The sequence below is a fragment of the Dicentrarchus labrax genome, unplaced genomic scaffold, assembly GCF_905237075.1.
Source record: "Dicentrarchus labrax unplaced genomic scaffold, dlabrax2021, whole genome shotgun sequence".
Classification (NCBI taxonomy): Eukaryota; Metazoa; Chordata; class Actinopteri; family Moronidae; genus Dicentrarchus; species Dicentrarchus labrax.
Window position 1 is genome coordinate 27,535,167 of NW_026136721.1, and position 15,449 is coordinate 27,550,615.

The following is a 15,449-nucleotide window of genomic DNA, read 5'->3' on the forward strand; positions in this document are numbered from 1 at the left end:
CAGAGAGCCCAATTGTTAATCATGGCTTTTTGTGGAGCAGTGGCTGCTACCTCTGTACGGAGGTGTGTGTAGATGTGATGAGCACACACAGACAGGTTATGATTTGATCCCAAATAGCTATGAGGTCTAACATCTCACTGTTTTTCACATTTGTATTTACTGGGTGACTCCTGCCAGTGCAGGTTTGTGACATATGACAAAAATTGAATGAATTCTGGTGACTGTTCACACTGAGGTTGCTTTACAAATAATCCGATCTGTAACTGACTTGGACCACATGTGAAAGTGGGCCAAATCAGAATTGGAAAAGAGCCGATTGCATGTGATTTTTATTGTTCACATCGTTATGAAAACAAAAACAGAATCTGAGTCACGTATGAGCAAAGAAATCAGGTTTTGGCCACTTGTGCCTGCAGTGTAAACGCAGCCTTTGTTTACTGTACTGTTGTTGTTTTGAATATGAGGATCCTTATTAGGATGGGCAACATTCAATACTGTTTATTGACCTTAAGTGCAACTGAATTGTCACGATATTTTTTTGTAATTATTTTACACTTGTGTCCAAATTAGTTTCAAGCTAATTATATTGAATATATATGAATATTGTATATTTTTATAGTTTTTGTTTTGCATAATTAAGTTAAAGGATTTTGCCTGCGGCAGTCATAACGCTTTATATGAACTGTATTATGTTTATTGAAGTTGAAAGACTTAAATAAGGCTTGATATTCAGTGGTGAATAACAACAAAGGTATTATAAAATTATAATAATAATTATATAAGCTTACTGCATATTTTAAGTCTATAAATGCCAACAGCTGTGACACCAGCTGTACGTGCGATATTATAGCTACCTGCTCACAGTTGGCTGGATTGTCTGTGTAGCTCACCTTTAAACATGCAAATAAACATCGCAGTATAGGATTTAGTCAAATTTTCACAATGTATTAAATCCGTTTTATGTAGCATGAATACTAGAAACTATACTTAAATTAAAAGGTTCATGCTCGCGTTCATGCATAAGAGACAAATGCTGATTGAGGTGGGAGATAGATGTGATATGCGCCATCAAAATAAATCAACAGAGAAAAGACAAACAACTGACGTAATATCTGATGTAAGCTTTACTTTCAAATCCTGTTACATTTAGATCTGGCAAGTTGAACATAAAATAATGCCAAATAAAGAAAACAAATACAAAACCAAAAAAGTACAAATGATCTATTTACCAGTTATCGTCACAACCCTGTACAGCCTTAACAATGGAGTAATAAAAAAAAGCTTTTTACAGCACATACCAATTTTTTTACCGAGTGCCAAAAGATAAGATAGTTGAGCCTTTTTCTAATCATAAAATACAGCCAAACGTAAAGCTAACTGATTGTTGACAGTGCAGTGTGATGCTAACTAAATGCAACCGAGGGAGTTAGTTTTAGACACAATTAAGTGCTAAAGAACTAGAGAGAGGGCAATGTCATGCATACTCTGAAGTGCTGAAAAGGTAGTCAAGCTTTAAAATAAGGTCGCTGTGCTGCTTACAATTGGGCAAAAATAAACAGAATTAGTGCTTAAGAATACTGGATTGCTAAAGTATAGAGCCCTGTTGCCTTTTTAAACATTACACTCAAACTAGGGGAGGAGGGGGGCATGAGGAAGTGCAGCCATTCATGATTACGCTGTAATAAAAGGCAGACATATTAGACAGGTGTCGAAAGTGGACACCCTTTTTTTATCTTTTGTTTTTTTATTTTGGACCCTGACAATTAGTTTGACTCATTCTCAGAAGTCTCGGGTGGTTTCCTTCCACCAAGTGGCACTAGAGTATAAAAGATAACGTAGATAGTACAAGGAGAGTGTGTGTGGATGTGTGTGTGTCTGTGTGTGTGTGTTGGAGGGATGCTCCTTTCACTCTAGAGACAGCATGCCAGACATTGACAGAGCAAAAAGGAACAAACAAACAGCAGTGTAAAGGGGGACAATCGAGGCATCGCTCCACACCAGGATGTGACGGATTCAATCCTAACATCACATCTTGCGGCGAGTTACATTTTGGTCTTGACAATTCATGTTCTCTGTCCAATCAACATTTTTCTGACATAAGTAGAAAAATTAAAAAAAAAGCAATGATTCAGTATAAGAAAATTCATGAGTAAAACAGACAAAAGAAAAGCATAAAAAGGAAAATAAAAAAAAACAATCCCTTTACAAATAAGGGATTTTGGCTTGAAGACCACTTACAAACACAAGTGCTATCAATAATGGGTAAAGCTTTTTTCAAAATAAAATGCTTGCTGCCCTATTTCACAAACATACTTCTTTTTGAGCATTTTACGGATAAATACATATTCTCTTAATCAAAAAGTGCAGCACTGTGCAAAATTGGCTCATCACAATTTAGCCTGGGACCTTTAGTTCCCAGGAAGAGCTTGACCTCTACTGTCTAATTCATGCAATTTGTATTCATTTACTTTCTCCGATTTCACAGAGGCAGACCCTTTTGCACCGCTCGAAATGTCTACATGTGAAACTAAGGGGTGTTGATTGAGTCATTTCCAGCAACTACTGTCCACTTCACATTGCGGTAACTTGGTGGATCTAAGTTTGCACTTACAAAAAAAAAGGAAAAATTAAAAGGTTTAAGTGCTTTTGGCTTGAAGTGTAACTACATTAAGTGCAATTAAAACTCAAAAGGTTGACAGGAGGAAGAGGAGGAGGAGGGGAAGGGGAAGGGGGGGGGGCGCAAAAAGCAGTACCATGTCTGCCGGCCTAACAGAAGCCAGTGCCATTGAACACAATGCTGTACAAGTGAATGGCTTTGCTTCATCATTGCACCTACAGGAGCTTTTTTCCTTACAATGGGTTCTCTATGAATGTTAGTAGAAAATGTTTTATTATGATGTAAAAGGCTCAGTAAAAAAGTAAAAAAAAAAAAAAAAAAAAAAATGAAAGACAAAAAAAAAACCCAAAAGAAAGACACAGAAGGCCACCAAACACACTAACTTTCCCGTCTTGTCCAGCACAGAAGACGTCCCTGTTCACACTTCTGTATCGCTTCATTTTCATGTACATAAACAAAAATACATTCATTCAAGTCATTTTGGAACAGTTTTTTTTCTTTTTTTGTACACAAAAATTACAAAAAGCTCCAAAAAGCACCATTGAATCGGCCTGTGGTGACCCTGGCTGTGGGTAGCTTGCTAACCCAGAGCTGGTCACCTCCACAAAACAGTTATCTCATATATCTCTTCTAAGTATAGGTGCGTGATACATAGTTCTGCATATGAAGCTGCACTGATATCCACTTGGTCTCAGAAATAATGAACGAATGTTTCCACTTTATCACGAGTCTCATTATTTCACTGCTTATTCACCTGTGAGTGCAAATTCATTGGCGACAGTTTACATTGATATTCAAATCAAATTATTAGTAATAAATGTATAACGTTTCTTGTAATTGATAGGTCAAATTCAATATTTTCCTTATTTACATCATCACAGCTTATCTTCTGTTTTGTGAGCTTACAAAAAAAACCTAGCTACTAACCCATTTAAGTGACATTTAATCTGAGACAGAGGCGATATCAGCAGCAGCCATGCATAATATGGTTTCACCATTATACAAAAAACCAACAGAAATCAAAAAGATGGGAAGGGGAAGGGCTACAAAACTATGTACAAGACTGATAAATAAGTAAGTGCGTGGTTTGAGGCGTTGCTTTGGAAACGTGCCTTTTTCAATGAAAAGCGTTCCGTTTCATTGGTTCTGTCCACGTTGCACCGCTAACACTTCAGGATATCTCGAATTTAGCTTCCTAATGACGTCAAAGCTAGTTGAAACACAGAAACAGGCATGCTATTTTGATGCATAATAGCAAGAGACAAAAATGCACTAAAATATAGCACTTGCAAGTTTTGTTTCGTCTTTTTCAACTTTTTATCTCGTCAAACGACTAAAGAAAAATATCTATAAAACTGAGATACGTTAGTTTCCTCAGATAATGCAACTGGGTCCAGGTCATTCAGACATTTAAAAACGGAAAAGAAAAAGGTAATAGAGAGTAGTAGCTGAAGTAGTAATAATTCAATTGATAGAACTGATAAGAAAAGCAGCTTTTTGATATAAATGCATTTTTAGCATGTACAGCCTTTTTCTCTTATAAATGTTTTTTTTTCTTTTCTTCAATATGTTTGTCTGGTCCAGCTTATTCTGCTGGTCTGATTGGAAAAGACGTTTGCTCCCACTGCAGTGGTCAAGTGTCATTCACACCACCGTCCGAGGAGTGAGGGAAAGAGAGAGGAGGTGGAGGAGAGGAGGTGGGCGAGGTCAAACAGTCTTGGCCCTCTCCATCAGTCCCAGGTAGGCCAGGAAGGAGTGTTTGTGGGAGGTGGGTGAGGGTGGAGAGCGGGAGGGGGATGCCGAGTTGCAGGAGGAGAAGAGGAGAGGAGATGTGGCGGGCCGCCATCTGGAGTGGAGGTGCGAGTGGAATGTGAAGCGGCTGTTGTGGGTGAACAGGGTGGTGAGGGGGATCAGGTGCGCCCGGTCGCAGTTCCTGTACTGCTCGAACACGTGGCGGGAGGAGGGGAGGAAGAGGGAGGGGCCGCCGCTGCTCGGGCCGCCGGGGTTTCTGGTGGCGTTGTTGCCGTTGGCGCTGATCAAGCAGTGCAGAGGACTGGTGGCGTCCAGCTGGTGGGACTTGCCCAGTGTGAGTGACAGGGCAACGGACTGCAGCGCCTGGGATGCCGTTAGACTCATGAGAGGGCTGTTACTGCCGCTCCCTCCACTGCTCCCTCCTCCCCCGCTGAACAGGAAGTTCTCCTGGCTCTTCCGCAACAACGAGCCCCCCGGTGACGTTCCCTGGAGTGGCAGCTCCTCTTCTCTTGCCTCCTCATCGTCCTCCTCTTCTTCTCCTCCTAAGCCTCCCCCCACTCCTCCACTCTGGTGTTTCTTGAGGTGGCGGCTGAAGACAAAGGGGTGTGTGGTGGTGAAAGGGCACTCTTGGCAGCCGAAAGTCTGGCGCGGCGCGTGCTTCAGCTTCTTGTGCAGGTTGAGGTTGTCCTTGCGCTTGCAGCTATAAGAGCAGCGGTCGCAGTGGAAGGGCCGCTCACCCGTGTGCACACGCACATGCTCGATCAGCTTATTGGCCGTCTTGGACAAGTAGCCACACTGCTCACACTTGTAGTGGTTGCCCAGGCGGTGCCCGCGCATGTGGGCCTCCAATGAGGCCTGGTCGGGCCACAGTCCCTGGCAGATGCGGCAGCGGTACTCCATCTTACAGTGCGTCTTAAGGTGGCACTCCATGGCCGCTGGACGATTGGTGGAGTAGATACAGAAAGGGCACCTGGGTAATGCAACAAAAGGGAAGTAGGGAGGGAGGACACGACACACAAAAGCAAAGGACAGTTGACGGGGAAGTGTACATTCAAAACCACGTAACACACCTTGAAATTTAATAACACGAAATGATGAAGAGGAGAAGGACAGGTAAAGGAAAAGTGTGTATCATGTACAGTTCTGTGTGCTCATGGTGGTATGTGTGGCAGTTTTAATGGTGGGAGAATTGAGGTGATCAGGTATACGTGTGTGGAGGAGGAGGAGGAAGGAGGGGGGGGTGACAGGCTGGAGAAAAGATTGGAGCAGTAGGACATGAAGGGAAATGAAGGAATGGAGTGGCACTTACATTTAAATAGCACCTTTCATCTGCTCTGGGCCCCAAAGCGCTTCACAAACCCTGCAGAACAGAATCACCTCAGAAAAACCTCGAAATTGGTCAAGGCCCTCTCTCCCTTTCTACACACTCCTGCATATATAGAAACACTTCACATTGCTCAAGTGTATACACGTGTACACACTGGTCTAGAAAAACCCTTTATCGGGACCTTGGGGGTCAGAAAATGTAGGCAATAGGAGTTTATCTAAAACCTGTTTGCCCTTAAGGTCCATTCACTACACCTGTTTGGCCATATCCTGCTTGTATTTGAGAGCAAAATTTAAATGTAGTTAACATTAAATTAAGAGACTGTGTACACCTTGAAGAACTGTAAATATAACCAATATGTGCAGATGTTAGCAGTACACCAAAGAAGTTGAGTTGAAGCAGATTTTCTTCTGATAAATGTAACTTAAAAATATCAAAGAGCTCAGTTCTTCCATCTCCCTTTTTCTTCCTCAAAAAATAAAAATATATATTTCTAAAATATCCAAAACCTGTTTCTTTCCCTTTTGACTGCCAGCGTAAGAAATCGATCTGGCTTCAAAAACATTAACACCAGACAGAGGAAACATTTAAAACTGTTATAAAAACTACTTTACATTTATTCACTCACACACTACAGCTAGCAGCAAATCGTCAAGTTAGTGACTGAAGATGCTGTGTGAATATCTTTGAGCTCTGAAGGGGCTTCTTATGTGTTTGTGCTCAGTTATCCCCAGGATTTGTATAAAATATACATCAATGTGTTGGCAGCTTCCTAGTTTACATTTGGTAAAATGCTACCATTTCCAGACATTTGGCAAAATTGAGGACATCCTAACTCCACTGATGGCTGCACAGAAAAAAAGGTTGAATACAGATCTTTGTTTATGACAAGATGAGGCGATAATCATAATGATACTCAATGGTTCTGCACATGCACAGACTGGAGTTATGAGAATAACTAAAAATAAAAAATAAATGGCTTGTGTTAGTGAATGTGCATTTTATCTTAAATATTTAGGGAAATATTGTTATGTGTAAGCATTTTTAAAAAAATCCAAAATACTGTCAACTTGCACCTCAGAACTGAATCAGTGTGAAAATACATTATTATGATCAGCCTAAAATCAAAACATCGTCAGTTTGTGGTGTGGATGTTTAGATCAACAGATGGGCTTTATGTTAGCTTGACAGGCCTGAAATGGGACATAAATGTGTCACAGTACAACAAAGGCTCCTGTGGGACTGGAGTATGGAGATGGAGAGGGAAGCATGTGAGAGGACTAGAGCTACATTAACAGTATTAGAAAAACAAGGCTGCTTTATCAAGATAGATTCAAATAAGATATACTATATCCAATATACATGTGTATGAGTGCTTGTTCCTATATATGTGCACATGTAGGATGTCTGAAGTGTTGGGATACAAACTGCAGTGTGTTAGGGTTTGGACATTATGTCTTAAAGCTTTTCATTAGGCTCAGTCTTTCCACAAAATGCATGCTGTATATTAGATGTGTAAGCATACAAGTTTAAAGCATGCATTAGTTACATTTGGATTGGTTTGTATCAATGTCCAGCCTATGATGTTACAAATGTACATGATCTGACATTTATGGAGTGTGTGCACTTCTGAATGATTATCTTCTAGGGGTGTGCCAACAGATTTGATATAATACACAGTACAGCATTGAGTGCAGTAGCTAAATAAGAAGCTTGGAATGCAGGTTTCATCAGATATTTTTCTTTGGCATGGCTGTTAGCTGTGGGCAGCGGAACAACAGACCCTGAGGCGAAGCCCATTTCCATCTCCTTTCCACTCTCCCTTCTGTTCATAACAGCCACTGCAGACCCAGAGACCACTGTCTAATAAGTTATACTTGCCAAGAGAGGCTGCCGAGCAAAACTACAGCTAGTATCATTTCATTTGCTGGCTGCAGATCATGAACATTAAAGTGAGGTTAACTGATTAAGGACACATGGTTGGAATAATCTTCAAATAGACCACGAATCTGTGTTTCTGACTTATTAATGGAAGTTAACAGGTGTCATCTGTATGGCTGCTACAATTGGCTCTAAAAAAAAACAACCATTATAATGTCAGCCAGCTTTCTGTATCTTTAAGTTATTTTACATGCAGCATTTTCTATATATAAAATAAGTTAAATGGTGCATGTAAAATAACACTTGAATTGTGAGATGCCTGAAGCACATTCAGGGGCAACACTTGTCATACTGTTGGACAGTGGTATGCATTTACCCGCATTTCCAGCAAGCTTCAGCTTTTGATTTTATTGCAATGAAGCTGAATGGGAATATGTCGTGACCAGCACACCCCTAGCATTGGTCCCTAAAAGTGTATACTCTATGTGTTTTTTGTGTGCAGTTGAATTGAAAGGGTGAGGGGTGAGGGAGGGGAAGGACGGGCGGAGTTAGGAACCTCTGTCTGTACTTGCTTTCCTTACTTGAGCCCTCCGGAGGGGACGGTGTGGCACTTCTTGTGCTCCAGCAGCTGCTCAGGCGTCTTAAGGAACTTGTGGCAGACGTCGCACTCAAACATTCGCGTGATGAGGTGGATCTGGAGGTGCCGTTCATACATGCTACGCGTCTTACACACAAAATTGCAGAAGACACACTCGAAGCCTGTACAGAAGGAAAAAGGAGGGGATGAGTCAAGGCGTTAAAGAGTTTTTATTTGTCTTCTACTCAGCATGGCTGAAATCTCAGAGTGATCCTTGAAACAGGAACAAAGTCAGGTTTAACAATGCCCACTCACATAAACAGAGTATATAAGCAAGATCCCCAGCTGTTAAAGTCCAGTGATTTGGTATTGCACTTTCATAAACTTTTTTTTTTTAAAGTGGTAAATGCCCACATCTTTCAAACTCCACACCCAAAGTTTGTTACAAAAATTTTCAGTTTTTTAGATAACTGATGACAGACTTCAGAAAGTTCCTCCAGAGCCACAGCAGACATTATATATGTTTTCACAGGGAGTGTGGTACTCTTCATGGCTAGTAAACTGATGTTTATATGTAAAATTGCTTACGCAATGGAAAAATAATTAAGAACAGGCCTAATTAGGCCGCATACATACACAATTAAGAGAATGAAGTCAACATGTAATGTCATCTCTTCAGAACTGGCTGGTCACTGTTAATTACCACTGCCCAAACAACCAACCAATTATATTCTTCATAAATAATACCTTGTGTTTTTTATTTTATTGATGCCTATTCAGTCATGAATATATACTGTTTTCAGGAGCTTTAAAATGATTCATGTATTTGGTAATAGTTCCCACAATTCCTTGCCTTTGTCAGACTTGTCCTCAGTTCCTGATCCCGAGTGGCTTCCAGAGCTGGACTGGCTGCCTGCAGAGGAGGGTGGGGCAAGCAGGCCCCTGAGTTCTTCGTTACCGTGGGTGAGGTCTCCGCCCTCCGAGCTGTTGAGTGAATCGCTGAGGGCTGAGAGGGACGAGGAGGTGCTCTTGGTCTCGCTGAGGGGACTCCTTGAGTTCAGACCTGAACACGAGAGGACAGATGGCAGAAAGTAAGACATTTTTATCATTGTGAGTGAAAGCAATGTTGAGGAAATACTGTACCAGTTCCAAGTAAAGAAAACCTACAGGGCAACGATATTAAGAGAAATCCCACATTTCAGCTGAAAGATCAGTTTTAAGAACCCCATCGTTATGCATACACACACTGACATACACACAAGCAGAACCACAAGCAGGCAGCCTCAACACTCCTGTGCTCTGGCTGAGGCCCTGCTGCCAGTCAAATCAAGATGCAGTGTGCTTTTATTGATCCCCTTCTCTAAGTCTGCAATTCACGGGGAAGAGAGAGGGAATTAGAAGGGGAGGGGGGGGCGAGACGGAGGGAGGGGAGAGGAGCGTGGGTCATGGCCGAAGGAGCTAAGATGGCGGGAGCATCTCAGGGCACAGCTCAACAAAGGGCATTCACTCAGGAGGGAGTGAAAGGAGGGAGAAAAGGCTGCACGGATCCTGAAATGGTTGACCTATCTTTTTAATACACACACACACACACACACACACACGAGATGAGTCTAAAACACAGAGGAATGTACGCACACACAAGACATTTTACTGTAGTAGATGTGATTAATTGGCTTCAATCAAATCTAAATATACCAGGGTCATTCACAGCACAGTCTAAGAAACATTTCGAAATGCAGTACGAACCAGCTTAAAGAAGCTTTTATCTCCTCTGCTGCAGTATTTAACATACACTTGCCCTCTCTTACAATATCCAAAAGGCTAATGCCACAAAATGTAAGCAAAAAAGGAAAAAAGAGAGATGCTTTCCTCTGAGCCAGCGGGCCTCACCCTTGAAACACACCTTAACTAAAAAAACATTCCATTTTCTTTTACCAAATAGCCTCGTCTGTTATTGCCCAACAACATTCAGGATGTGGCAAAATAAATAAAGAAGCCTAATCCAGGGTAGATATCAAGGAATACTGTCACATAATTGACTACCTTCCCCTCCTACAGAGAAAGGCACCCAACCAACTCTTTACCCATGTAGAGTCCAGTCTTCACAGGGGGTCGGCTTGAACTATGATACCTGCTGAGCACAGACATCTCCTGCCTGGTCGTGTCCACACATTTGACCAGATAACTAGCCTTTTACAGTCTGTTAGGATTTACTCTAAGTGCTGCTCGATCTACCTCACCCTCTGAAGTGTGGACCCTTAAACAAACAGCGCTGGACTTATTAAAATCTCCACATATGGAATATGTGAGGTGACTATAAGCCAAACTCATGTACATTTGTGTGTCTGGTGGTGGTGTCCATCTTGTGTGAGACTGAGATAAATGCCAAGCCAGGCTGAGAGACTTAAAAGATGGCCACAGTGGCATTGTAAACCCAGCTCGTCTCCAAAGGACCCAAGGCCTATTGATTTTTTCCCCTCAGGCACGATAAGGGCCAACCTCCTCAGATAAACAAGGCCACTGTGGCCTCTGAAAGACCCCTCAGCTGTCTAGGCCGGACAATCCCACCCACCCACACATATACACAACAAGCACACACACACACACACACACACACACACAACAAGCACACACACACACACAACAAGCACACACAACAAGCACACACAACAAGCACACACACACACACACACACACACACACACACACACACACACACACACACACACACACACACACACACACACACACACACACACACACACACACACACACACACACACACACACACACACACACACACACACACACACACACACACACATTGATGAACAGTGGAAGAGCAATACATCAGCAATAAACTGGACAAAGCTGTTTTAGACAAAAACACTCATATCGACCACCAGGGGTTCATACCAGCAGCTTTAAAAGTCCAAAGAAGGTCGACTGGAGGAGGCTTGTTTGTGAAACCCAATTCTTCTGCTTGTCTTTCCCTGCGCCCTCTGAACTGATACAGAACTGTGTTTAAAAAGTGTAAATTACTGTTACATTATGATGTTTTGACTTGAAAGAGCCGATTTCTTTTCATATACAGTAAAAAGCAGAGAATATTAAGTACAGAGCTTAAGTATTTAGACAGTGATGCAGGTTTGTTGTGTTAGTTCTGTACTCAAGCACATTGGATCTGAAAGATTAGTCAGTTAGTCGATCACTTAATCGGCACAGATCTCGCTATTCTATTAATCCTTTAAACTCGCTTTCTGAGCAAAACGCCCTCCAAAAATGTTTTAATTTTTCACTGTTTCTGATTTTTATAAAACAAGCCATTACTTATAAAATGGCAGATTAATTGATAAAGGCAGTAATAATTAAATGTACGTACTTTGCTACCAGTACATGAACAACAGAAACAAGAACATTACCCTAAAAATTGGTCAGTTAATCGATTGACTCATCAATTAATTGACCAATCGACAGAAAAGTTGAAATCAGCAACTATGATTTGTTTAAGTAATTTTTAAAGCAAAAAATACAAATTCTAGTGTCAGCTTCTCAACTGGGAGGATTTTCTGTTTTTTTTACATCATGTAATAGTAATAAATTGCATATGTTTGGTTTTGGACTGGTTTAACGCCATAACAACTGATTGATTAACTTAAAGACAATAACTTCCAACCCTTCATTACACCAACACATCTATCTTAGGTCATCTTATTAATGCTGTCACTCATAAGCTGCGGATCATCAGGGGTTCTGTACCTGCGTGTCCAGTACTTATGTGGTTCTTCATGTCGTTCTCCTCCATGCAGACGTAGTCGCAGACGCTGCAGCAGAGCGAGAACATCCACTGCTCCTTGTCCACATGGAGCGACATGTGGCTGACAAACTGGGCGTTCAGCTCCGTCTGGAAATCACACACATGGCAGCTGGACAGAGAACAGAGAGGAAAAGGAAGGAAGATGGTGAGAATAAGAGGGGGAGGGGGGAGGTCTACAGCATGAATACATTTCTTTTAATTTGTTGAAGATAATTTAAAAAATTCCACACTGCAAACATGATGCAGACATTTTAACTCTTTTTAGATCAACAGCCACAGAGCAGCAGTACAGCATTTTGGGAAATATACGCATTCACTTTCTTGCTGAGAGTTAGATGAGGAGAATGAGAATACTGTCTGTTTACAGTCTGTCTGTAAATAGGAATTTACAGCCAGGAGACTAAAGCCTAAAGACTGTAAGTGGGGGGGAAACAGCTAGCCTGGCTTTGTTCTAAGTTAAAATATTCATACACCAACAAGTCTGAAACTCACTAAGGAGTCTTGTCTTCACTGTCAGGTTGTCTGTCACCTGTACAAACTCCAGGAAGTCACTACACCCAAACAAGAGCACAGCACATATCCCCCCAATAAAACCAAAAAACAAACATTTCTACACTGAAAAAAAAACCCAACAAGATTTAAGATGTTAATTAGTGAGTTTTAAAAGGTGCTGGTAAGTGGATTATTTTTCCCACCTTTGCACAGAGTCAGACTAGCTGTTTCCTCCTACTATGCTTACGGTCTTCTGGCTGTAGCTTTGTACTGTATTTAACAAACAGATATGAGTGTGGTATTGAGTTTCTCATCTAATGCTCATCAAGAAGAAAGTGAACAAGCATAATTTCCAGATAAATTACTCACAAAAATAGAGAAAATATTTAAAGCAGATTAGTTAAAATAGTCAGTAGAAATCAGTCAAAAAAAAAATGCCTTCATTCCAACCTCTGATATTGGCTTGAGACATCCTAAAGAAACAGTGAGGGGGTATGTTTTGGGCTGTTACTACCTGTAGTAGTAGGGGCAGTTCTTGCGCTCGGCAGAGTCAGCTGTAACAGCGCTGACGATCTGCTCAGCGTCTGTGTTGACCAGCTTGACAGAGTGGATGGTCAGGTGCTGATTGAGGTTAGCCCTGCACTTGGCTGCGTAAGGACACAGGTGACACTTGTACTTCCTCTCTTCTGCAACAAAATACACACAGACACAAGACCTCGGGTTACTGTAAACATTTCCTCCGACGATATTTCATTAAGTTGCGCTCAGCCTCCGAGCCTTTAAAGCAAGCTTAAACCTAATTACTTAATGCCTAACCCTGCTTCACCTCCGCCTGACCCGACTGCAACTCTGATCCTGGGAAGAGGAAGAAGTGACACCTTGTGATGTCTGACAAAACCTTTCCGGCAAGCACCTGAATATTCCCGTGGATGCCACAAGATGGTGAAAATGTGTGGCATGTACGGACATAATTTTACTTTATTTGTGAGCACTGTAACATCAAATAAAATAAAATACAAAAGCACAATCTTTCCTTTTATCCCAAAACAAAATCAACATAACAACATGTCTTTTCCTTCTAGCTCCCCCTCAAACACACACACTTACACACACTCACACACACCATTTGCCCCAAGGACATGAAGCCAGGCAACCTTTATGTCGCCGGGGAAACCAAAAAGACCATCACACTGACATATGCCCCTGCTTCTGCTCTCTGTGGTGTGGCCAAGCTGTTCACAGCCAACACTCTCAGATGGTGTGTGTGTGTGTGTGAGTGTCGTGTAGTGTGTGCACGCAAAATGTGAGAGCATGTCCAATTGTGTGGGGGCATTTTGTACACGAGTCTCCATTTGTGCGCCCAGTGATTTAGTCTGCAATCTCAAGCAGGCTGCATTAATTTCTAATCCAGCGTTCATTTGCCTTGAATAAAATTGTTTTAAAGCAGGATTTTTTTCATTTTTTTTTTCTGACAAGGACCTAAAGAGGGATTGTAGAAGACAGTGATTGGGCAGAATGGATCAATTTGGGATCAAAGAAGAGCCAAGTTTGAAAACACAGTGTAATCAGGACACAAGGGAGTGTACAGCTTCATCCTGAGGAAGTCTCCCGTGTATGTAAGTGCGAGAGAGAAAGGGAAAGAGGGAACTAAGGAACTAATCGTGGCTGCATCTGAATTACTGGTGTGTGTGTGTGTGTGTGTGTGTGTGTGTGTGTGTGTGTGTGTGTGTGTGTGTGTGTGTGTGTGTGTGTGTGTGTGTGTGTGTGTGTGTAGATACTCTGTGAGGCATCCCTCTAGCTGGGTAATTAGACGGGCAGTTTTCCCAGTGAGACTAATCATGGTAGTAATCTCTTTAAAGGAAGGGTAATCTAGTCTAGTAAGCCTTATTTACTTACTGTGGGCAACACAGACACAAGCACACATGCACGAAACACAGCAGCTAACATCTATACATTAACAAAGAGATGCAATGTACAAGCCGATGTTGTGTATGTGCCTTTATTTACCTGTGTGTAGAGACAGATGTCTAGAGAGAGTCTGCTGTCTACCGAACACCTTGCCACAAACAGGACAGGGGAAGAGCTGTTCGTTTAGTCTCCACTGGGCGATCCCGTTTCCCAGCTCCCCATCATCCTTTTCTGAGTCTGGAACGAACACACAAACACAGAAAACCATACTCATCACTCAGTGCTGGCACAATCAGCCACAAAAGCATCTGCAGGTGGACCAAAGGCTGTGAAGTCACGCTGCTATAAATCATACAAAGTAACTTAAGTTCAATATTTATTGATGTTGAAACCGTAACCACTAAACCATAACACACTGCTGTGGTATGTGCTTATGTACTGATTGTGGTGTTTTGGTCTTTTGTTTCAGCATATTTGAGGCATTTTGATTTTATCCAATAGCCGACAGTTGAGAGGTGGCAGGAAACAAGGAGACAGGTAACAAGGAGACAGGAAACAAGGAGACAGGAAACAAGGAGACAGGAAACAAGGAGACAGGAAACAAGGAGACAGGAAACAAGGAGACAGGGAGGGGATGTATCAACAAAAGGTCAGAAACAAACCAGGTAAAGCTGCGGTTACTGCAGGTTAACCGAGACACCGTGAAGTGGCTGGGTCTGGCCTATAGTCTGGCACATAACCCGCAATAAAACCACATCTTCTTGTTTTTACACTTTGGTTTTTGTATGTGTTACTTAGTGAACATAAAAAGGTGCATGTAGGGGTATTTTTGAACTTTGAAGAGAGTCAGGCTAGCTGTTTTCCCCTACCTCTACTTTAAGCTAACTGGCTGTGGCAAATAAGCTGATAACTATTCCTTTAAAAAGGAGTAAATGAATACATACATAAAATCAGACATTTTCTCCCCAGCTATAATAACCTCATACAGTATTCTCTTTCTGTGATGGTGCCCATGTGCCTTCCCATCAACCATCAGTCCTAATCCCTCCTATGGAGGCTGTGTGGTTTTCCATGCTAA

The 15,449-nt window shown here is 41.8% G+C and overlaps 1 protein-coding gene across 3 annotated transcripts in view; it reads right to left on the reverse strand.

Annotated features, from left to right (window-relative positions):
- Positions 1-1,106: 1,106 nt before the first annotated feature.
- The window catches only part of znf827 (zinc finger protein 827), a 64,501-nt gene continuing 50,158 nt past the window's right edge, over positions 1,107-15,449 (reverse strand). For 2 of the 3 annotated variants that reach the window (XM_051384436.1, XM_051384435.1), the window contains exons 9-14: positions 14,471-14,608; positions 12,978-13,149; positions 11,914-12,080; positions 9,008-9,217; positions 8,159-8,336; positions 1,107-5,339 (exon numbers count right to left, since the gene is read on the reverse strand). In XM_051384436.1, the coding sequence (XP_051240396.1) occupies positions 4,325-5,339; positions 8,159-8,336; positions 9,008-9,217; positions 11,914-12,080; positions 12,978-13,149; positions 14,471-14,608 (1,880 nt within the window). In that variant the 3' untranslated portion in view covers positions 1,107-4,324. Of the gene's footprint in view, positions 5,340-5,678; positions 5,730-8,158; positions 8,337-9,007; positions 9,218-11,913; positions 12,081-12,977; positions 13,150-14,470; positions 14,609-15,449 lie in introns of all 3 variants that reach the window. The other variant, XM_051384437.1, reaches the window with a different exon arrangement.